Source organism: Salvelinus namaycush, chromosome 19 (assembly GCF_016432855.1).
Source record: "Salvelinus namaycush isolate Seneca chromosome 19, SaNama_1.0, whole genome shotgun sequence".
NCBI classification, from domain to species: domain Eukaryota; kingdom Metazoa; phylum Chordata; class Actinopteri; order Salmoniformes; family Salmonidae; genus Salvelinus; species Salvelinus namaycush.
The window spans coordinates 50,885,159-50,910,707 of record NC_052325.1 but is presented as its reverse complement, the minus strand read 5'-3'; the positions used below and the strand labels follow the sequence as shown (position 1 = coordinate 50,910,707).

Below are 25,549 nucleotides of genomic sequence, written 5' to 3'. Positions count from 1 at the left end.
CACCGTTTATATTGTCAACACTTCAGTGCCACATCAGTCCACCTCTTTTAACCCTAATTCAACTCCATTGACTTCTTCAGCCCCATGGGAGGATAGGCTTTAAAGGGTGGATGGACTGAGTGCCACAGACCAAGAGAGGGAAGGTGGAAAATGTCTTTATCAGACTTAATGGCCCCGACACCTTATCCCCCAACACACACACACACACACACACACACACACACACACGCACACACACACACACAGACAGCCACACGCGCACACACACATACACAAACACACTCTCCCCATTCCAATCTGTTTGTTTGTGTTTGTGTGTGTGTCCTGCTTCAGTCCCGCTTCAGTGCCACATACATGCTTCACTGCCTCTGTTCCCATCGTTCTCTCTCCGTCTCTTACTACCATTCTCTTTTTATTTCCCTCTCTCTTTCTATATCTGTCTCTCTCCCCCTACTCTCCCTATCCCTCGCTCTCTCCTTCCCTCCCTTCCTCTTTCTGTCCGTCATTCCTTTAGAAGGATTACTCTGAAATATGAGGCTGGGGATTATAAAAAATCAATGTTATATTCTGCAGCAATAAAGTTTATAGCTGTGGTTTTGCACGACATGGAAGAGGCTAGGGAAGGGTGCCGAGTGGTCTAGCCACTGACTGTGTGTGCATGCACGTGATGATGTGTGTTTGTGTGGTGTGTGTCTGCTTGCTTACATATAGGATCAAAGTCTGTGTGTGTGTGTTTGCAAGTGTGTGTGTTTGTGCGTGCATGTAAGTGTATATTTGTGTGTGTGTGTGTTTATGTGCTAGAGTGTGTACCTGCCTGTGTGCGTACCTCTGTCTGCGTTCGTGTGTGTGTGCGTTCGTGTATCCGTGTGCATTTGTCTGTGCATGTGTGTGTATTTGTGTGTGTATTTTCATGTGTGTGTATGTGTGTGCACGTGTGTGTGCATGACTGGAAGTGGCCGTTAGAGGACAGGTACACAGGAAGCCTGCAGGCAATCATTGAGTTTAGATAGAGGGTAAACCACATGGCACTGTGCAAATCAATAGGACACATCCTACTAAGAAGTGCTCCTCACACACAGGCACACCAATACACGCTCTTATTGTTCATCTCTGCTCCCTCTCTCTCCGTCTCGATATACACAGAGTTTACAAAGCATTAGGAACACCTGCTCTTTCCATGACTGACTTACCAGGTGATTCCAGGTTGATTATCCCTTATTGATGTCACTTGTTAAATCCATTTCAATCAGTGTAGATGAAAGGGAGGTTACAGGAGGTTAAATAATGATTTTTAAGCCTTGAGACAATTGAGACATGGATTGTGTTTCTGGGCCGTTCAGAGGGTGAATTGGCAAGACAAAATATTTAAGGGCCTTTGAACGGGGTATGGTAGTAGGTGCCAGGTGCACCGGTTGAGTGTGTCAAGAACTACACCGCTGCTGGGTCAACAGTTTCCCATGTGTATCAAGAATTGTCCACCACCCAAAGGACATCCAGCCAACTTGACACAACTGTGGGAAGCATTGGAGTCAACATGGGCCGGCATCCCTGTGGAACGCTTTCGACACCTTGTGGAGTCCATTCCCCGACAAATTGAGGCTGTTCTGAGGGCAAAAGGGGGTGCACTCAGTGTATGTTTGTGTGTGTGATTTGATTTGATTTTATTAGGATCTTTTTTAGCCCACCAAGGACAAGTCTTCCAAAAGCCGTGAAGAAATGTAAAAACATACAGAAATGTTTAACAACAACAAAAGCAAAGTTAAAACACAAGCACAGATCCACATTCCGATCACCTTTGTATATTACGTGTGTGTGCATACGTAGGCCAGAGAATGGACGCCCATGTGTGTGTGTGTGTGTGCGTGTGCGTGCGTGCGTGCGTGCGTGCGTGCGTGCGTGCGTGTGTGCGTGCGTGCGTGCGTGTGTGAGGATGTGTGTGTGTGTGTGTGTGTGTGTGTGTGTGTGTGTGCGTGCGTGCGTGCGTGTGTGAGGATGTGTGTGTGTGTGTGTGTGTGTGTGTGTGTGTGTGTGTGTGTGTGTGTGTGTGTGTGTGTGTGTGTGTGTGTGAGGATGTGTTGACGCAGTGCAGTAGTGCAGTGGTAGTGCCTATTGTGGAGAAAGTGAGAAGCTCTATTAAAAATGCATGGCCTACACACATTATCCTTGATGACCGCCACAGATGGCCACTCGGGATGGCAAGCCTCTGAAAGCATTGCCACTTCTGGGTCTTTGTGTGTGCGCATTCATGTGTATGTGGTAATAATAGGTGGGGGATTGTGTATGCGTTATTTGTTTGTTTGTGAGTGCGAGAGTGTGTGTGCGTATAGGTCATGCATACCATTACACAGTATGTATATCTATATTTCTATGTACGAGAGTGTTTATGTGTGTGTGGTTATGTGTGTGTTTGCAGTATGCAAATTGGGCAGAGAGCGGGTATGAAGCAAAGCCAGTGCTTTCCTCATAGACGGCTATGGACCAGGGGAAAATAAAAAAGGAGCAGAGTATAATGACAGATTTATAATTACAGTGTCTAACGTTCAGAGCTACTCAGCAAGAACTGTCTAGGGACTGCAATTTTGGTGTAATTTCTGCTGAACATGCTCACTGAGCACTTTGGGTGACACGCGCACACACGCGCGCTAACTCATGCGCGCACATTCTCACACGCTGTCGTTTCAATGAAGACCGCACACACACACACAGTCAGTCAGACAGTCAGTAAGTCAGTCAGTTATGCACATGTACACATTCACGTGCATACATACAGTACCAGTCAAAAGTTTGAACACACCTACTAATTTCAGGGTTTTTCTTTATTTTTACTATATTCTACTCTGTAGAATAATAGTGAAGACATGAAAACTATGAAAGAACACATATGGAATCATGTAGTAACCAAAAAGTGTTAAACAAATGTTTATAGTTATATTTTAGATTCTTCAAAGTAGCCACGATTTGCCTTGATGCCAGCTTTGCACGCTCTTGGCATTCTCTCAAGAATTCCACATGTGTTATTTCATAGTTTTGATGTCTTGACTATTATTCTACATTGTAGAAAATAGTAAAAATAAAGAAAAACCCTGGAATGAGTAGGTGTGTTCAAATTTTAGACTGGTACTGTATGTGTGCACCCCCCCCCCCCCCCCCCCCCCCCCACACACACACACACACTACACACTCAGATGCACATAGAGACTTTCCCGACTGAGATATAAAGTGAAATTCATGGACAAAATGGTAAACAGAACAGGCAGCATCCACCACAAAGAAACAAGTTGAGTCGTGCACATAAAGAAAAAACACAAACACCTACACACATACACCCACCCACACACACACACAAACACTCCGTCTGACACACATACATGTGATAAAACAAACACGATAGGCTACACTCGGCGACAGCCGCTGATTCACTGAATGACAAATCCTGAAGAACTCCAGTTCTCCATCACTCTATTATTTTTTGGGTGTGACCACTACTGATGCGTCCCACCATCCTTTGCGGCAGGTGTGTGTGTAACATCGACTGCTCCCACATCAGCTTCAACCCAGTTTGCGCCTCGGATGGCCATTCCTATGACAACCCCTGCCAGGTGAAGGAGGAATCGTGTCAGAAGCAGGAGCGGATCGAGGTCAAATACCTGGGCCACTGCCAAGGTGAGATATAGCTACTACGGTATACGAAACGCATTTCTGTATCTCTTTCTTCTTCTTCTTCTCCTCTTTCTACGTTAATATTTAGTCATTTAGGCCCCATTAATATTCAATGCATTTTAAATTACATTAATATTTGGTCATTTAGGCGACCAATCAATTGCAAATATAAAATGTGTGCTATATTGGAAGTTTCAAACTCCTTACAACCATCAAAACCTCCTCTTGCAGAATATTGACGTGGAAACATGCCTGTCCTTGAATACAATGTTGATATTCTTTATCAGCAATTGGGGCCTTTGCAATTTTCTTTTGTCCAACAATTGATCCAGTGCAAAGCAATACAACACAACCACATCAACAAAACCAAGCATAAATGTGGAGCCCAGCAAATGGAGCCCAGCAATTCATATAATGAAGCATGGGCACTGTGGTTGGGTTCTGTGACTGCAACATTTGTTAGATTTTCATTGCAAATGAAGGGTTTGATTCCATATTTTTCACATTTGTGTTTTTTCATCTGAGATTAAGGCTCATGGGTCCTATTCTATGTGTATGAGTTATGGCTGTTCTCTTACTTTTTGAGGCTTCTGCATATTGATGCATTAACATGACACTACACCATTCAATGGCAATCATGTTCGCTCTGATTAACAGAATGGAACATTATGATCCATTTACATGGCACTTAAACATTCATTTACATTGGGAATATTAAAAAAATACTATGTAACTGAATATCTAGATCTACAACAATATTCAAAATTCTGAAAGTTGGCCCAACTCTCTAAGTATATGGCTGGCTATATCCACTGTCCAGATGGGATGAACATCCTATATGGTTTTTGCCTCAGGCGCAAAACTGAGCCATTTAGCAAATCATTTCCATTGTATTTGTCTGTTCAGTCATAAGTTAGATTTCTCTAAATGTTTTCCCACACAATGTAACCTTAATAGGCTACCTTAATAGGCGACTGGCTGCAAACATAGGGAGGCTGCAAACAGTGGGCTGTGTCACTACGACAATAAGAATCAATCCATCCTTGACCGGGAAATTAATTGGGACAGACTTTCAATGCCCTTATTGTACGTTAAATCCTTCCCTAACGTGTATATAATCAAACTCAAAAATCTGCCCTTGATTTAACCTATCGAGAAAATCTGTAAAACCACCATAAAATGTTTCAAAAGTTGCTTCAAGGGCCTCCCGGGTGGCGCAGTGGTCTAGGGCACTGCATCGCAGCGCTAGCTGTGCCACCAGAGATTCTGGGTTCGTGCCCAGGCTCTGTCGCAGCCGGCCGCGACCGGGAGGTCCGTGGGGCGACGCACTATTGGCCTAGCGTCGTCCGGGTCAGGGAGGGTTTGGCCGGTAGGGATATTCTTGTCCCATCGTGCACCAGCGACTCCTGTGGCAGGCCGGGCGCAGTGTTATGCTAACCAAGGTCGCCAGGTGCACTGTGTTTCCTCCGACACATTGGTGCGGCTGGCTTCCGGGTTGGATGCGCAGTGCGGCTTGGTTGGGTTGTGTTTCAGAGGACGCATGGCTTTCGACCTTCGTCTCTCCCGAGCCCGTACGTGAGTTGTAGCGATGAGACAAGATAGTAATTACTAACAATTGAATACCACGAAATTGGGGAGAAAAAGGGGGTAAAAAAATAAATATATATATATTTAAAAAAGTTGCTTCAAGACATTCTCCGGTACTGTTGTATACTTTTTAGCCAGTAGTTCTGAAATTAGCGCTCACAAGCCAAAAGTGGCCCACGAAAATTATGTGCAGATATGTGCACCACCTGATTGCTCTCTGTCTCTCTCTAGCTCTGCTGTGTGTGCATCTTGCTAGCTGTCATGCAAATGGCGAGGGGCTGAAGCTCATTGGCTGGAAATTGAATTGCTAGGGGACTGGCCCAAGTGGGGGAAAATGTAGGGGAAATGGCAGAGCATAGCTTCCAGGAAAACAATCGCTTTCAAACTAGGGATTTCGTGTCTAATTGAGGTAAAACAGTCATTCTGCTCATAGATTATGCATGAATGAACTACACATTGACACATCCAGCCCAAAATGGGTTTAAAAAAGACTTAGTAGACGCCAAAGTTCCGGAGCATGTCTTTAACTGTTAAATGTCCAAAAAATAAAACCCACATTGTATACACTGTTCACCCTCTGGATACAATAAATTGTCTATGTGATATTTGCACAATATCGTTTAAACTAATGGATCATTTTTATATGTATTTATTTATGTATTAATACTTGATTACATGTACCGTTACTGTTTAAAACCCAATTGGGAGACTTTTTCTATTGGGTTTCTGTTGTTGGGGTGAATATACTGTGTAGCGTTTTGTCACAAAACATGATTATTTGTCTAAAATAAAATAACCTTGCAATATACACTATATATACAAAAGTATGTGGGCACCGCTTCAAATTAGTGGATTCGGCTATTTCAGCCAGAACCGTTGCTGACTGGTGTATAAAATTGAGTACACATCCATGCAATCTCCATAGACAAACATTGGCAGTAGAATGGGTTGCAAATTGGAATTTGTTCTTAACTGACTTGCCTAGTTAAATAAAGGTTTTAAAAAAGCTTTACTGAAGAGCTCAGTGACTTTCAACGTGGCACTGTCATAGGATGCCACCTTTCTAACAAGTCAGTTCGTAGAAATCTGCCCTGCTATAGCTGTCCCGGTCAACTGTAAGTGCTGTTATTGTGAAGTGGAAACGTCTAGGAGCAACAACGGCTCAGCCACGAAGTGGTAGGCCACACATGCTCACAGAACGGGACCACAGAGTGCTGAAGCGCACAGCGCTTAAAAATCATCAGTCCTCGGTTGCAACACTCACTACCAAGTTCCAAACTGCCTTTGGAAGCAACGTCAGCACAAGAACTGTGCGTCAGGAGCTTCGTGAAATGGGTTTCCATGGCCGAGCAGCTGCACACAAGCCTAAGATCACCATGCGCAATGCCGAGCGTCGGATGTAGTAGTGTAAAGCCATTGGACTCTGGAGCAGTGGAAATGCGTTCTCTGGAGTGATGAATCACGCTTCACCACCTAGCAGTCCAACAGACGAATCTGCATTTGGCGGATGCCAGGAGAACGCTACCTGCCCTAAGGCATAGTGCCAACTGTAAAGTTTGGTGGTGGAGGAATAATGGTCTGGGGCTTTTTTTCATGGTTCTGGCTAAGCCCCTTAGTTCCAGTGAAGGGAAATCTTAACATTACAGCATACAATGACATTCTAGACGATTCTGTGCTTCCAACTTTGTGGCAACATTTTGGGGAAGGCCCTTTCCTGTTTCAGCATGACAATGCTTCAGTGTACAAAACGAGGTCCATAGAGAAATGGTTTGTCTAGATCGGTGTGGAAGAACTTGACTGGCCTGCACAGAGCCCTGACCTCAACCCCACCAAGCTCCTTTGGGATGAATTGGAACCTAATGTAGGCCTAATCGCCCAACATCAGTGCCCGACCTCACTAATGCTCTTATGGCTGAATGGAAGCAAGTCCCCGCAGCAATGTTTCAACATCTAGTGGCAAGCCTTCCTAGAAGAGTGGAGGCAGTTATAGCAGCAATGGGGGGACCAACTCCATATTAATGCTCAGATTTTGGAATGAGATGTTCGACGAGCAGGTGTTTACATACTTTTTGGTCATTTAGTGTATTTCATGTCATCGTAAGATTAAAAAATAATAGCTCTATCACTTTCACAAGATGTGTCTTCAATCAATGTCAATTTACTTACATTTCCAAAATGCAAATATTGCGTTTTGGAATGAAACCCATCAAATGGATCAATAAAGGTATAATTATATTGTATTGAAGTTTGTATTGCAATAATCAACTGACCATTAAATGGTTTGGATCATTTGAATAAGATAAATCATGATCGCTATAACACATATACTATAAATAAATCTATATCTTATGTTGTTTTGTTATCTTTTAATTGTTTGTTATTCCTTTTATTTTGTTTAATAGAGTGCTCAGAGGATATTTATTATTATAATAATTTGTCTTTTAATCCTTAAACGTTGTCCTAAATATTGTAATCCACATGATACTCTCAAAGATGAGATAATTTAACTCCTAAGTGACGTACTGTCCTACCCTAGCTACTGGTTCAAGGTCAGTTTTGTGTTTTGACCTGTCATTCTGTCCCTAGCAAGACTCACAGAGTGCTGAACTAGGATCAGTTTGGCCTGTTAGATCACAATGAATAAAAATAGACAGCGGGGACCTGATCCTTGATCAGCAATCCTACTTAGACTGTATTATGACTGTGCCTTCTCAGGTGACATCATGACAGGGACCAAAGCCGGAGACGGACACTATGCCAGGAAAGATTACTCAGGTAGGTGGTAAAGTGTGTGTGTGTGTCAGATCCATGAATGACGTGAACAATGGCAGACAGTTTAATGTGTGTCCCAAATGGCACTTTTGACAAGGGCCAATATGACTCTGGTCAAAGTAATGCACTATATAGGGAAAAAGGTGCCATTTTGGGACACAGGCCAAATTGAATAACATGCCGACTATTAGCATCAGGGATGTCAGTGGTGGATAAATGTAATTTACACAGCTTTTAATCGGATGAACAGCAGTTACGCTATTATGCTAAATTACTGACACTCACCTTTTCCCTTTCAATCCTATAATTTCTATCCCTAACCTTCAGTTCTTCTGTGCTCTGTGCTCTGTGCGTGTGTAGAAGAGAAGCCGGACCAGAGAGGAGAGGTGGCCATAGGCTTGTACATCCCCTGTCCTGAGCACTACAAGAACTACTGTGTCCACGGAGAGTGTGAATATCCCAACATACTGTCTGTGCCGTCCTGCAGGTATGCACACAGGCCTACACACGGACGCATATGTGTGGACACACATACCAGTACATAGTGACCAGTGTTGGGGTCATTACTCCAAAAAAGTTCGATATTTAAGCAATAAGGCATGAGAACCCGGAGATTATCGTGTGATAACTCCTTACTTAGGGCTGATCTTAGGCACAAGGCTAAGCTTCTTTTTTTTAAATGGTTGCCAACATATTAGAAAAGATTAACAACATGTTTTCATTGAAAACATTAATTTAGTGAGTACATTTGTTGAAATGGAATTATGGCATTATGTCGTCATGGCAGTTTGCAGGGATTATCGTGAATACCTGATTTAAATTCTCGTAGGGGGCTTGGGCTAATGCACCTAAATGTGCGAAGTATGATTTAAAAAATGTTGATATTTGGGTACAGGACTTGTGTCCTGATATTCTGGTTCTCCGGGAAACATGGTTAAATGGTCCTGTATCTGATAAAGACATTGAAGTAGATGATTATAATGTAGTTGGATGTGACAGATTACAGAAAGGCGGAAGAGTGGCCATATATGTAAAATCTAATTCCATGGCGTCCCAATCTTTAAATATTTCTGTTCCCAAGAAATTTGAGCTCCTGGTTGTAGTGTCCATAAACCAGAATAAACATGTATTTGTTACTGGGATTTACTGCCCCTCTGCTGCCATGGTTGATGCTATTGGTGCTATATGCGAGTGTTTAACACCTTTTTTGTCCTCAGAGTTGTCCTCACTTAAGTAGTACTTTCACCCTCCTGCTGTGTTCCGGTCGAATTGGACCGATTGACAAGTTTTCTCTCTGAAAAATGTAGTTATTTTAATCTGATTGTCATAAGGTTCCATGACTTTGTTCACACAGGGCATCTGAACACACAAAATACATTTTGATAATTTTCATTACATTTTGGGTGTTTTATTTAACTTTTGTACACCTTGTGGTGTTCCCGGTCAAAAATGACCGGTCATTAGAAATGAATGGGTGAGACTACAATTAGTGTTTAAAATTGAGTTCAGGCACATGCCCGTTCATCAGATGGACACACTTCCTCTCCCAGATGCCCATATCCCCGCATGCATGTGTGTTTGAGCACACACACACACACACACACACACCCACACCCACACCCACAACTCCGCTTCTTGGCTTCCATGGCAACCCCCACGGGAACCTTTCCTCAATAGAATTTTTCCCCCACGGGAACCACACCTGTTGGCATTCTCACAAACAATCGCAACATTGTTTCAATAATATATAGAACTTTTCTCACAGCTCTGGTGTATAAAGCATTTTTAAGGCCTTGCTCACAATTCATTCTGTGGCAGCACAATGACCAAACGATATACTGTATGTGAGGCTCTTGATCATATCTTTGATCATGACACTGGTGAGGAGGAGAGAGTCCTTGTTAAACTTTGACACAAAGTAGTCTGTGATAAATAACACAATAGGTTTCATCTGAGTATTTGTTATAGTCAAAATAATCCATACATTATGCTTTCTTTTTACTCAAAGACGAGTTGTATGAGCTCAGGTCAATGAGGCCTACAGGCCATAAATAGCAAATACAAGTTCAAAACTTGTAATGTTCACAAGAACTTAAGTTGATAAAAACATCTAACACAACATTAGGTGATAATAGATGTATTATTATGGATTTATAATCAGCTATAATGGGGCGGTCATTTTGGACCGGGAACACAGAATTAAAAAACATGAAACGAACACAACAGGAGGGTTAAAGTATTTTTACTTAATTATTTTACACCACTGCTAATCACCCTCATCAATATTTGTCTAGTGGAGTGTTTGCATATATCTCAGTGATCATTGTCCCATAGTATGTATTAGAGATACGAAACAGCAAAATGCTAATCCTTGTTTAACTAAGTTAAGAAGAGACATTTTAAAAAGTTTTCTCCTCAAGGGTTTTCACATGACATGTTCTACTCTGATTTAGCCACTATCTCCTGTATTCCTGACCCTGAGTTGGCTCTAGAACATTTCTCCTCCATATATATTTCTCTGGCAGATAAACACCTTCCTTTTAAACAATTCAGAGTCAAAGATAGATCTAACCCTTGGTTTTCTTTTGAGCTATCTGAGCTCATTCAGATGAGAAATCAGGCCTGGGCCAAAGCAAGGAAAACTGACTGTAGTGGACTGGCAATCTTTCAGACAATTGAGAAACAGATGTACTATCTCGATTAAGAAAGCTAAATCAAGCTCATTTTGAAGCTCTGTCTATGACTCTGCTGGTGATCCTTCTAGATTTTGGAAAACAGTAAATGCAGTGAAGCGTACAAATTCCTCTTTTTCCCTGGCAAAAGCAAGTTCTGTCTGACTCTGGCATCATAACTGAGAATAATGGAATAAGTGATGCTTTTAATCATCATTTTATCTCGGCAGGCTTTTTATTTGAGGAAAACAGTGGTTTAATTGACCCTGGTTAGTCAATCGACCGCTCCTCCCTCTGCCATTCTCTAGCTGACTCGACGGTTAACCCATCAACTTCTAGTGAATCTTTGTTTTAATTTGAACAATTTACTATCTGTGATGTGCTAGATGCCTTGATGTAAAAAAAAATCCACTGGGGCTATTATGCTTTATCCATTTTTGCTGCAGCTCTCTGCCCCCCTGATTGCTGAATCATTAATCCACATTTTTTACGGTTACATCTGATACTATCCCCAAGGTTTGGAAGCGAGCCCATGTACTCCCCCTTGACAAAGGTGGTGGCCCTATTAATGTATTCTAAATGTACATCAGTCTGGTTTTAGTCCATAGCACTCACTGCTGCATTCCTAGTTATAAATGATGTGGTTGACTGTGTGGATAAAAGACAACAGTGTGCTACCCTCTTCGAAGACTTTCGATACTGTTGATCACTCATTGCTAATTCAGAGCCTTTCCTCAATTGGTCTAGGCTGCATGTAAAATGGTTTAAAAATTACTTGACAGATAGAACTCAATGTGTATGTACTGATGTTGTTAAATCATGTTTCCTGGATATTACGAAAGGTGTCCTGCAGGGGTCGATTTTGGGTCCTGTACTTTTTACTGTTTACATTGACAAATCGATTTGTCTGTAAAATACTGTAACCTGCATTTATATGCCAGGTACTGTTGTGTATGCTATTGCCACACGGTTACCTTCATTGTATTACAGAAAAACTTTATTGACCTGACATTTGTATTGAATACAGGTAAAACTAAGTATATTTTGTTCTCTAGAGTGCATAAAAATAACTGATGATTTAATTATGTTCTTTGGTTGGTGTCCATATTGATTGTGTCCCTGGTTCGAACCCAGGCTGTGTCACAACCAGCCGTGACCAGGAGACCCATAGGGCAGCACACAATTGGCCACGTGTCTTTCGGGTTAGGTGAGGGTTTGCTCTAGCGACTCCTTGTGGCGGGCCGGGCGCCTGCAAAGCTTGGATTTTGTATTCATATTGATGTGTGTATTTTCTGTCATTTATGTAATTCAATGTTCTCATGTGAAAGAGACCTTGGTCTCAGTATAATTCCCTGATAAAATCAAGGTTCAGTAAAAATAAATAGAATAAATAAACTCCCTTCTACCAACCAATCAGCATCCGGGATGCAATCAACCCGTTCTACAATACCTATTACTCGTTACTTCTTTCAACTTCTTTATTTACTTGTAATTAGATACACCATTCGTTACATTACTTTTGCGTCACGTCCCAAGATGTGGTGCGTCCTCACCCGATGTAAACAATGTCAACGTTACATTACATTACCGTGGATAAGGGCTACGTTTCCTCCACTACGTACCCAGCCACAAGCTTGTTCAGCTCTCGCTGGGTTACAGGCTGTCTTCCGGAACGATTAAAATGTAGCCTAGGTCGTGTTTCGATGAGGTAGGCCTACAGTCATCTTTAGCAGCAGTAGTCAGGCCTCGGGGCTCTTTCTCTATGAGGTTTGTGTTGACATGTTGCTTTTTGCAGGTGCTGCAAGAGATTGGAATTTGTATTTCTAGCAGTGGAGAGGTGTTTCTTGCCTGGACACAGCTTACATTTGACAGTTATTCTCGTCATTTTGTTCTCCATACCGAATCAAACTCATGGGAGTACTTTTTGACCTTTATTTAACTAACTACTACTTCCACGCTCAGAAACTCAATGTTTTAGACGCTTCTGCCATTTTTCATCTCCCTCACTAAAGCAGTTCGTAGTAGTGCGTGCGTAAACAGGAACTTTGGTGAGAGGACGTCAGACTCGAGGACAAAAAAAAAGTGGAATCTGTAATAGGAAGGAAGGGAATGATAACAAAAGTAACGATGACCTATCTTTGATCAGTAACTGTAATATTATTACACAAATTGGAACAGTACTACGTTATATTACTAATTACCGCAAAATGTCATACTATTCGTGTAACGTATTACTTTGTAATGCATTACCCCCAACACTGATAGTGACACACACACAACCTCACCCCCCCACCCACCCACCCACACACACATGCTGACACATACACACACAAGACATATACCTATAATTACTAACCCACACAGAACCCCCCCCCCCTCCCTCCCCACACACATACACCCCTGATCAGCTGTGCCCCATCCAGCCCTCTAGGTGAGTGATAAGCCCATGGTCAGGCCAAGCCCATTAACCTGTGGGGTCAGTGGGATTGTGCTGCGGTCACAGCCACAGGGCTTTAGCCTCTTCTCATCTCTCCCCTCACAGAAACATGGCTCTACCCCCCTAGCTCTTCAAGCCTACATGCCCTGCATACTGAATAGTGGTGATAGTTGAATGGGAAAAATAGGGGAAGGTCTCTGGCACCACCAGCTGTATGGAGGAGGTAGTGTTTTGATGAATGGGAGTGTTGATTTAGGATCCAGTTTTGTGATTTCATGGACAGGGGGGAACTGATCCTAGATCAGCACTTCTACTTTCAGATGTTTGATAAATACTGCCCCTGTTCAAGGTTTAAGGTAGAAGTTGATATTTTACCTCTGATCGAGGATCAGTTTATCCAAATGACAATTCCTAATCTTAACCATTAAGGAGAATATTGCCAAACTGATCTTATATCAGTGTCTACGGACCACTTCATCCTTCTCCATTGGAATAACTGTGAGAGGACAGAGAGTTTGCTCTCAGTACACCTGTCCACTGCATCATGGTGAAAGATATGTGAGGAAAGAGAAAAGGGAGTGGGAGGGAGATGTTAAGGTTGAGTAAAGGAGAGGTGGAAATAGAAGGGAGCGAGGGAAGAGAGGTGAGAGAGAGAGAGAGAGAGAGAGAGAGAGAGAGAGAAGATATAAGAAAAGGAGCGAGAGAGAGAAATAGCTAAGGTTGAGGGGATAAAAGAGTAGTCTGACTTTCGCTCACCCTCATGTGTCCCACTGAGAAATGACTGTGTGTGTGTGTGTGTGTGTGTGTGTGTGTGTGTGTGTGTGTGTGTGTGTGTGTGTGTGTGTGTGTGTGTGTGTGTGTGTGTGTGTGTGTGTGTGTGTGTGTGTGTGTGTGTGTGTGTGTGTGTGTGTGTGTGTGTGTGTGCCTGTACAGAGCAGGGAGATGCAGGTGTTGGTAGGAACAACCTCCCCAGAGAAAGAGATAGTTGGAGAGATGGACATACTGATTAAAATATACCAATTTTAGCCCATCCCCAACACACACACTCACAACTACCGCATTCAGATATAATGCACACGTACAGTTACTTCAAGCACTAACTTAAAGACACACATTAGCCTGTACACTGTGGTGACCTCAAATGCAAACACAAACATGTATCATGTACACAAACTAACATCAACCTTTGTGTATGTGCTTATTTGTGTGTGTGTGTGTGTGTGTGTGTGTGTGTGTGTGTGTGTGTGTGTGTGTGTGTGTGTGTGTGTGTGTGTGTGTGTGTGTGTGTGTGTGTGTGTGTGTGTGTGTGTGTGTGTCTGTCAGCTGTCACTCAGGCTTCAGCGGACCCCAGTGTGAAAATAAGGAGTATAATGTGCTCTACGTGGTCCCCGGCTCTGGCAAGCTGCGCTACGTCCTCATCGCCTCCATCATCGGAGCTCTGCAGGTGGCCATCATCTGTGTGGTGGTGCTCTGTATTACCAGGTAGGACACACACACACAAACTTGCATACACACACAGTACACACACGCAGGTACACGCATACAAGCACACATACACATTGTGCAATCACACACACACATACACAAACTTGTGTGAGCAAGCATGTGCATTATGCCAGTGCTTCTCAACCTAAGGTTGTACCCTTGGGGTACCTAGGCTAGCCACAGGAGGTACTTGGAAAGACCGATAAGAACATTGCCCTAATGATCAGGTTCACACAAGGGGGTACTTTGGGCAGAGCAAAATTAGATTGGGGGTTGAGAACCACTACATTAGGCAACCATATGTGTAAACTCTCACATGCTGTGCATACACACTTTGGTAAACCGTGAGGTGTTGGGTTGAGCGTGCAGAGATTAACACAGAGACAGGGAGGTTTTAGTCCACATGTTTGAAAAACATAATTCCACTTTGACATTATGGGTATTGTGTGTAGGCCAGTGACCAAAAATCTAAATTTAATCTATTTTAAATTCAGGCTGTAACACAACAAAATGTGGAAAAAGTAAAAGGGTGTGAAAACTTTCTGAAGGCACTGTATGTGCGTTCACACCCACTTCTACAGAGGACTACATACACAAACAGAGATCCATGATGAGAGGTAGTGCATCATAGGGGGTTACGTTCTGGTGCTGCGGAGGGAACGTGGAAAGGTCATCTTGACCTATGCAAGACATGACATTTAATAAAGTAAAAAAAAAAAAAAAAGCTATAACCAAGATGAAACGAGAGAGAGACAGAGAGAGAGAAATCAAGACGACAGGGAGGGAGGGAGAAAGAGAGAGAAATCAAGACGACATGGAGGAGGGAGGGAGAGAGAGAGAGAGAGAGAGAGAGAGAGAGAGCCATGAAGCCATGTTTAAAGCCAAGAAGTAAATACATTACAATTATATATTTGACTTTATAAGGACTGAATGTTAAGTTAAGGCTACCAAGCTTGCTAGGACAGAACGTATCTGACTGCAATTTCAATTAGCACTGAGGTGTGAAATGAGAGGTGTATAAGCCCTTTAGCCCAACAATGGCAGGAGAGTTTCACAGCCTACCCCGCCTTTGAAGCCCCTTCCCGATGTTCAGAGGTCATTACAATACAGGAAGTATGGCATTACCTCAGTGAGGATGCTGACTAAGAAAATTAACAAATAGCTGATTGATGCAGTGTTTTATATGCACTGCAGAGATAATTGCTTGATGGAAAAGTGTTTTCTCATATGATCTTTATTTAGTATTTGTCAAGAGCTACAGTTGTTTTTCCCCTATTGTAAATGTCTTTCAAATTATTTCATTTTTTGGATGTAAAAAATTATTAGGCACGAAATGCGTACAAAAATACTTTTTTTTTGCTCCTTATGGAAAAACAAGAGACACTTTTTGATTACTATTATAAAAATGGGAACATAAGCAACTTAATCTTCCACACAGACCATCCCTTGGCATGGCACAATGCTATGTTAACACACTACCCCTCTGTTAAGAGGGGGTGGAGTTATCGATGGGTGGAAACTCAGGATATTAGACAACGAGGACTTTGAGTCAGCCAATGTCAAGCTGTTCAAGTCTGGAACAGTAATGGTACAGGGCAACCCCAAACAGTTTCAGCTGGACTTTCACATAATCAAAAAGATAGCTTAGCAGGATAAGCTCTCTCTATAGAAAGATACCCCCAGCCCGAGCGTGTCAGACCAGACCTCTTCATTATACAACACCACAGACAAGCAATCTCAAGCAGAAAGTCAACCTCCCAGCACAGAGAACTACTACCTCATTGAAATTAAGGATAAATTCACCCAGCTGGAGGTAAGGCAGGTGGAGCTGGAACACCTGGAACACTCTCCAGTCAACCAGACCTGGAGAGCTGGAGGTGGAGAGAGACATATCTGCGCTCTGGACTGTGGTGAGACAACATCAATAGGAGAAGGAGCAGGAGAAGAACAGAGCACTAGAGGAGGTGAAAGTGAAAGATGGAAGTGCTCGAGGAGAAGGTGAGAACAATGACGTGTGACAGAGAGCAAACCATTAGAGAGCTGGCAACCCCCGCAGAGAAGCCAGCAGAACAGCCCACCTCAGACCCTGACCATAGCCTCGACATCACAGCAGGACAGACAAATGAAGAACCCCAGGCCCAGGGCATCCCACCCCCTCTGAGCACCCCCCCCCCCCTGTCAGCCATCTTGATAGCCCAACTGACAACCCCCCCGTACCCACTGAGGACATACAGTCGGAAGTTTACATACACCTTAGCCAAATACATTTAAACTCAGTTTTTCACAATTCTTGAAATGTAATCCTAGTAAAAATTCCCTGTTTTATGTCAGTTAAGATCGCCACTTTATTTTAAGAATGTGAAATGGCAAAGAGAATGATTTATTTCAACTTTTATTTCTTTCATCACATTCCCAGTGGGTCAGAAGTTTACATACACTCAATTAGTATTTGGTAGCATTGCCTTTCAATTGTTTAACTTGGGTCAAACGTTTCGGGTAGCCTTCCACAAGCTTCCCACAATAAGTTGGGTGAATTTTGGCCCATTCCTCCTGACAGAGCTGGTGTAACTGAGTCAGGTTTGTAGGCCTCCTTGCTCGCACACGCTTTTTCAGTTCTGCCTACAAATGTTCTATAGGATTGAGGTCAGGGCTTTGTGATGGCCACTCGAATACCTTGACTTTGTTGTCCTTAAGCCATTTTGCCACAACTTTGGAAATATGCTTGGGGTCATTGTCCATTTGGAAGACCCATTTGCGACCAAGCTTTAACTTCCTGACTGACGTCTTGTGATGTTGCTTCAATATATCCACATAATTTTCCTCCCTCATGATGCCATCTATTTTGTGACGTGCACCAGTCCTTCCTGCAGCAAAGCACCCCCACAACATGATGCTGCCACCCCCGTGCTTCACGGTTGGGATGGTGTTTTTCGGCTTGCAAGCCTCCCCCTTTTTCCTCCAAACATAGCGATAGTTATTATGGCCAAACAGTTCTATTTTTGTTTCATCAGACCAGAGGACATTTCTCGAAAAAGCACGATCTTTGTCCCAATGTGCAGTTGCAAAGCGTAGTCTGGCTTTTTTATGGCGGTTTTGGAGCAGTGGCTTCTTCCTTGCTGAGCGGCCTTTCGGGTTATGTCGATAAAATGTCCTTCTGTGTGCTACCTATATCCCTCCCACTTGAATCCCCATACTTTAATGAAGACAGCTTCTCCATCCTGCAGGGGGAAATCAATCATTTCCAGGCCCAGGGACATGTACTAATCTGTGGCAGCCTAAATGCGAGAGCTGGACAAGAACCTGACACCCTCAGCACACAGGGGGACAAACATCTAATTGGAGGTGACAGCATTCCCTCCCCCATATGCCCCCTTGGCTACAACTACGACAACATAACCAACCGAAACGGGTCACAACTCCTGGATCTCTGTCACATGCTGGGTATGTACATAGTCAATGGTAGGCTTCGAGGGGATTCCTATGGTAGATACACCTATAGCTCATCTCTTGGTAGTAGTACTGTAGACTACTTTATCACTGACCTCAACCCAGAGTCTCTCAGAGCATTCACAGTCAGTCCACTGACACACCTATCAGATCACAGCAAAATCACAGTCTTCTTGAACAGAATAATACTCAATCATGAGGCATCAAAGCCAAAGGAACTGAATAATGTAAAGAAACGCAATAGATGGAAGGAAAGTAGTGTGGAAACCTACCAAAAAACATTTAGACAACAACAAATGTAATCACTTTTAGACTTCCCGGACAAAACATTACACTGTAATAGTGAAGGTGTAAACTTGGCAATAGAAAATCTAAACAGTATATTTGACCTCTCAGCTTCCCTATCAAATAAAAAATGTCAAACAGAAAACCAAAGAAAATTAATAACAATGACAAATGGTTTGATGAAGAATGCAAAAACCTAAGAATGAAATTGAGAAACCTATCCAACCAAAAACATAGACACAGAAAACTTGAGCATACGCCATCACTATGGTGAATCACTAAAACAATACAGAAATACACTATGGAAAAAGAAGGTACAGCACGTCAGAAATCAGCTCGATGTAATTGACTCTAACCAATTCTGTGAAAATGGAAAACAGTAAACAAACAACAACACGAAGAGTTATCTATCCAGAATGGAGATGTATGGGTTAACCACTTCTCCAATCTTTTTGGCCCTATAACAAAGAACAAACAACAAAAACATATACATGATCAAATACAAATCTTAGAATCAACAGTATTAAAGACCAGAACCCACTGGATTCTCCAATTACATTGAATGAACAACAGGACAAAATACAAACCCTCCTACCCAAACAAACTAACCAAAACAAGCAGTCTTCTCCTGCTTTGATGATTTCAAAAAAGCTTTTGACTCAATTTGGCATTAGGGTCTGCTATACAAATTGATGTAAAGTGATGTTGGGGGAAAATCATACGACATTATAAATTCCATGTACACAAACAACAAGTGTGCGGTTAAAATTGGCAAATAAAACACATTTCTTTCCACAGGGCCGTGGGGTGAGACAGGGATGCAGCTTAAGCCCCACCCTCTTCAACGTATATATATACGAATTGGCGAGGGCACTAGAACAGTCTGCAGCACCCGGCCTCACCCTACTATAATCCGAAGTCAAATGTCTACTGTTTGCTGATGATCTGGTGCTTCTGTCCCCAAACAAGGAGGGCCTACAGCAGCACCTAGATCTTCTGCACAGATTCTGTGAGACCTGGGTACTGACAGTAAATCTCAGTAAGACAAAAATAATGGTGTTCCAAAAATGGTCCAGTTGTCAGGACCACAAATACAAATTCCATCTAGACACCGTTGCCCAAGAGCAGGGTTTCCCAAACTCTGTCCTCGGGACCCCAAGGAGTATACATCTAGCACTACACAGCTGATTCAAATAATCAACTAATCATCAAGCTTTGATAATCGAATCAGCTGTGTAATGTTAGGGCAAAAAACTAAACGTGCACGTCCCATTGCCCTTTATGGTTGTGAGGTCTGGGGTCCGCTCACCAACCAAGAATTCACAAAATGGGACAAACACCAAATTGAGACTCTGCATGCAGAATTCTGCAAAAATATCCTCTGTTTACAATGTAAAACACCAAATAATGCATGAAGAGCAGAATTGGGTCGATACCCGCTAATTATCAAAATCCAGAAAAGAGCCGTTAAATTCTACAACCACTTAAAAGGAAGCCTTCAAACCTTCCATAACAAAGCCATCACCTACAGAGAGATGAACCTTGAGAAGAGTCCCCTAAGCAAGCTGGTTCACAAACACAAACAGACCTCACAGAGCCCCAGGACAGCAACATAATTAGACCCAACCAAATCATGAGAAAACAAAAAGATAATTACTTGACTCATTGGAAAGAACTTGACTCACCAAAAAAACAGAGCAAACTAGAATGTTACTCTCTCCCTAAACAGAGAGTACACAGTGGCAGAATACCTGACCACTGTGACTGACCCAAATTTAAGGAAAACTTTGAGTACATACAGACTCAGTGAGCAAAGCCTTGCTATTGAGAAAGGCCGCCATAGGCAGACCTGGCTCTCAAGAGAAGACAGGCTATGTGCCGAGAGAGAGAGAGAGAGAGAGAGAGAGAGAGAGAGAGAGAGAGAGAGAGAGAGAGAGAGAGAGAGAGAGAGAGAGAGAGAGAGAGAGAGAGAGAGAGAGAGAGAGAGAGAGAGAGAGAGAGAGAGAGAGAGAGAGAGAGAGAGAGAGAGAGAGAGAGAGAGAGAGAGAGAGAGAGAGAGAGAGAGAGAGAGAGAGAGAGAGAGAGAGAGAGAGAGAGAGAGAGAGAGAGCCATGAAGCCATGTTTAAAGCCAAGAAGTAAATACATTACAATTATATATTTGACTTTATAAGGACTGAATGTTAAGTTAAGGCTACCAAGCTTGCTAGGACAGAACGTATCTGACTGCAATTTCAATTAGCACTGAGGTGTGAAATGAGAGGTGTATAAGCCCTTTAGCCCAACAATGGCAGGAGAGTTTCACAGCCTACCCCGCCTTTGAAGCCCCTTCCCGATGTTCAGAGGTCATTACAATACAGGAAGTATGGCATTACCTCAGTGAGGATGCTGACTAAGAAAATTAACAAATAGCTGATTGATGCAGTGTTTTATATGCACTGCAGAGATAATTGCTTGATGGAAAAGTGTTTTCTCATATGATCTTTATTTAGTATTTGTCAAGAGCTACAGTTGTTTTTCCCCTATTGTAAATGTCTTTCAAATTATTTCATTTTTTGGATGTAAAAAATTATTAGGCACGAAATGCGTACAAAAATACTTTTTTTTTGCTCCTTATGGAAAAACAAGAGACACTTTTTGATTACTATTATAAAAATGGGAACATAAGCAACTTAATCTTCCACACAGACCATCCCTTGGCATGGCACAATGCTATGTTAACACACTACCCCTCTGTTAAGAGGGGGTGGAGTTATCGATGGGTGGAAACTCAGGATATTAGACAACGAGGACTTTGAGTCAGCCAATGTCAAGCTGTTCAAGTCTGGAACAGTAATGGTACAGGGCAACCCCAAACAGTTTCAGCTGGACTTTCACATAATCAAAAAGATAGCTTAGCAGGATAAGCTCTCTCTATAGAAAGATACCCCCAGCCCGAGCGTGTCAGACCAGACCTCTTCATTATACAACACCACAGACAAGCAATCTCAAGCAGAAAGTCAACCTCCCAGCACAGAGAACTACTACCTCATTGAAATTAAGGATAAATTCACCCAGCTGGAGGTAAGGCAGGTGGAGCTGGAACACCTGGAACACTCTCCAGTCAACCAGACCTGGAGAGCTGGAGGTGGAGAGAGACATATCTGCGCTCTGGACTGTGGTGAGACAACATCAATAGGAGAAGGAGCAGGAGAAGAACAGAGCACTAGAGGAGGTGAAAGTGAAAGATGGAAGTGCTCGAGGAGAAGGTGAGAACAATGACGTGTGACAGAGAGCAAACCATTAGAGAGCTGGCAACCCACGCAGAGAAGCCAGCAGAACAGCCCACCTCAGACCCTGACCATAGCCTCGACATCACAGCAGGACAGACAAATGAAGAACCCCAGGCCCAGGGCATCCCACCCCCTCTGAGCACCCCCCCCCCCCCTGTCAGCCATCTTGATAGCCCAACTGACAACCCCCCCGTACCCACTGAGGACATACAGTCGGAAGTTTACATACACCTTAGCCAAATACATTTAAACTCAGTTTTTCACAATTCTTGAAATGTAATCCTAGTAAAAATTCCCTGTTTTATGTCAGTTAAGATCGCCACTTTATTTTAAGAATGTGAAATGGCAAAGAGAATGATTTATTTCAACTTTTATTTCTTTCATCACATTCCCAGTGGGTCAGAAGTTTACATACACTCAATTAGTATTTGGTAGCATTGCCTTTCAATTGTTTAACTTGGGTCAAACGTTTCGGGTAGCCTTCCACAAGCTTCCCACAATAAGTTGGGTGAATTTTGGCCCATTCCTCCTGACAGAGCTGGTGTAACTGAGTCAGGTTTGTAGGCCTCCTTGCTCGCACACGCTTTTTCAGTTCTGCCTACAAATGTTCTATAGGATTGAGGTCAGGGCTTTGTGATGGCCACTCGAATACCTTGACTTTGTTGTCCTTAAGCCATTTTGCCACAACTTTGGAAATATGCTTGGGGTCATTGTCCATTTGGAAGACCCATTTGCGACCAAGCTTTAACTTCCTGACTGACGTCTTGTGATGTTGCTTCAATATATCCACATAATTTTCCTCCCTCATGATGCCATCTATTTTGTGACGTGCACCAGTCCTTCCTGCAGCAAAGCACCCCCACAACATGATGCTGCCACCCCCGTGCTTCACGGTTGGGATGGTGTTCTTCGGCTTGCAAGCCTCCCCTTTTTTCCTCCAAACATAGCGATAGTTATTATGGCCAAACAGTTCTATTTTTGTTTCATCAGACCAGAGGACATTTCTCGAAAAAGCACGATCTTTGTCCCAATGTGCAGTTGCAAAGCGTAGTCTGGCTTTTTTATGGCGGTTTTGGAGCAGTGGCTTCTTCCTTGCTGAGCGGCCTTTCGGGTTATGTCGATAAAATGTCCTTCTGTGTGCTACCTATATCCCTCCCACTTGAATCCCCATACTTTAATGAAGACAGCTTCTCCATCCTGCAGGGGGAAATCAATCATTTCCAGGCCCAGGGACATGTACTAATCTGTGGCAGCCTAAATGCGAGAGCTGGACAAGAACCTGACACCCTCAGCACACAGGGGGACAAACATCTAATTGGAGGTGACAGCATTCCCTCCCCCATATGCCCCCTTGGCTACAACTACGACAACATAACCAACCGAAACGGGTCACAACTCCTGGATCTCTGTCACATGCTGGGTATGTACATAGTCAATGGTAGGCTTCGAGGGGATTCCTATGGTAGATACACCTATAGCTCATCTCTTGGTAGTAGTACTGTAGACTACTTTATCACTGACCTCAACCCAGAGTCTCTCAGAGCATTCACAGTCAGTCCACTGACACACCTATCAGATCACAGCAAAATCACAGTCTTCTTGAACAGAACAATACTCAATCATGAGGCATCAAAGCCAAAGGAACTGAATAATGTAAAGAAACGCAATAGATGGAAGGAAAGTAGTGTGGAAACCTACCAAAAAACATTTAGACAACAACAAATGTAATCACTTTTAGACTTCCCGGACAAAACATTACACTGTAATAGTGAAGGTGTAAACTTGGCAATAGAAAATCTAAACAGTATATTTGACCTCTCAGCTTCCCTATCAAATAAAAAATGTCAAACAGAAAACCAAAGAAAATTAATAACAATGACAAATGGTTTGATGAAGAATGCAAAAACCTAAGAATGAAATTGAGAAACCTATCCAACCAAAAACATAGACACAGAAAACTTGAGCATACGCCATCACTATGGTGAATCACTAAAACAATACAGAAATACACTATGGAAAAAGAAGGTACAGCACGTCAGAAATCAGCTCGATGTAATTGACTCTAACCAATTCTGTGAAAATGGAAAACAGTAAACAAACAACAACACGAAGAGTTATCTATCCAGAATGGAGATGTATGGGTTAACCACTTCTCCAATCTTTTTGGCCCTATAACAAAGAACAAACAACAAAAACATATACATGATCAAATACAAATCTTAGAATCAACAGTATTAAAGACCAGAACCCACTGGATTCTCCAATTACATTGAATGAACAACAGGACAAAATACAAACCCTCCTACCCAAACAAACTAACCAAAACAAGCAGTCTTCTCCTGCTTTGATGATTTCAAAAAAGCTTTTGACTCAATTTGGCATTAGGGTCTGCTATACAAATTGATGTAAAGTGATGTTGGGGGAAAATCATACGACATTATAAATTCCATGTACACAAACAACAAGTGTGCGGTTAAAATTGGCAAATAAAACACATTTCTTTCCACAGGGCCGTGGGGTGAGACAGGGATGCAGCTTAAGCCCCACCCTCTTCAACGTATATATATACGAATTGGCGAGGGCACTAGAACAGTCTGCAGCACCCGGCCTCACCCTACTATAATCCGAAGTCAAATGTCTACTGTTTGCTGATGATCTGGTGCTTCTGTCCCCAAACAAGGAGGGCCTACAGCAGCACCTAGATCTTCTGCACAGATTCTGTGAGACCTGGGTACTGACAGTAAATCTCAGTAAGACAAAAATAATGGTGTTCCAAAAATGGTCCAGTTGTCAGGACCACAAATACAAATTCCATCTAGACACCGTTGCCCAAGAGCAGGGTTTCCCAAACTCTGTCCTCGGGACCCCAAGGAGTATACATCTAGCACTACACAGCTGATTCAAATAATCAACTAATCATCAAGCTTTGATAATCGAATCAGCTGTGTAATGTTAGGGCAAAAAACTAAACGTGCACGTCCCATTGCCCTTTATGGTTGTGAGGTCTGGGGTCCGCTCACCAACCAAGAATTCACAAAATGGGACAAACACCAAATTGAGACTCTGCATGCAGAATTCTGCAAAAATATCCTCTGTTTACAATGTAAAACACCAAATAATGCATGAAGAGCAGAATTGGGTCGATACCCGCTAATTATCAAAATCCAGAAAAGAGCCGTTAAATTCTACAACCACTTAAAAGGAAGCCTTCAAACCTTCCATAACAAAGCCATCACCTACAGAGAGATGAACCTTGAGAAGAGTCCCCTAAGCAAGCTGGTTCACAAACACAAACAGACCTCACAGAGCCCCAGGACAGCAACATAATTAGACCCAACCAAATCATGAGAAAACAAAAAGATAATTACTTGACTCATTGGAAAGAACTTGACTCACCAAAAAAACAGAGCAAACTAGAATGTTACTCTCTCCCTAAACAGAGAGTACACAGTGGCAGAATACCTGACCACTGTGACTGACCCAAATTTAAGGAAAACTTTGAGTACATACAGACTCAGTGAGCAAAGCCTTGCTATTGAGAAAGGCCGCCATAGGCAGACCTGGCTCTCAAGAGAAGACAGGCTATGTGCCGAGAGAGAGAGAGAGAGAGAGAGAGAGAGAGAGAGAGAGAGAGAGAGAGAGAGAGAGAGAGAGAGAGAGAGAGAGAGAGAGAGAGAGAGAGAGAGAGAGAGAGAGAGAGAGAGAGAGAGAGAGAGAGAGAGAGAGAGAGAGAGAGAGAGAGAGAGAGAGAGAGAGAGAGAGAGAGAGAGAGAGAGAGAGAGAGAGAGAGAGAGAGAGAGAGAGAGAGAGAGAGAGAGAGAGAGAGACTGTCTGTGTAGGTCAATTACAGAAGGCACAGTTTTGAGGTTGTGTCCAGTCAGTTTACTTTCACTTTAATTTATCTTCCAATAAAACTCTAAATTCAATGCAGTTT

The 25,549-nt window shown here is 42.7% G+C and overlaps 1 protein-coding gene across 1 annotated transcript in view; it reads left to right on the top strand.

Moving 5' to 3' along the window:
* Positions 1-25,549, top strand: part of LOC120063876 (tomoregulin-2-like) — a 128,687-nt gene that overhangs the window by 100,462 nt on the left and 2,676 nt on the right. Inside the window, exons 7-10 of the mRNA XM_039014194.1 lie at positions 3,515-3,663; positions 7,963-8,022; positions 8,380-8,506; positions 14,452-14,610. Coding sequence (XP_038870122.1) covers positions 3,515-3,663; positions 7,963-8,022; positions 8,380-8,506; positions 14,452-14,610 — 495 coding nt within the window. The remainder of the gene's footprint in view (positions 1-3,514; positions 3,664-7,962; positions 8,023-8,379; positions 8,507-14,451; positions 14,611-25,549) is intronic.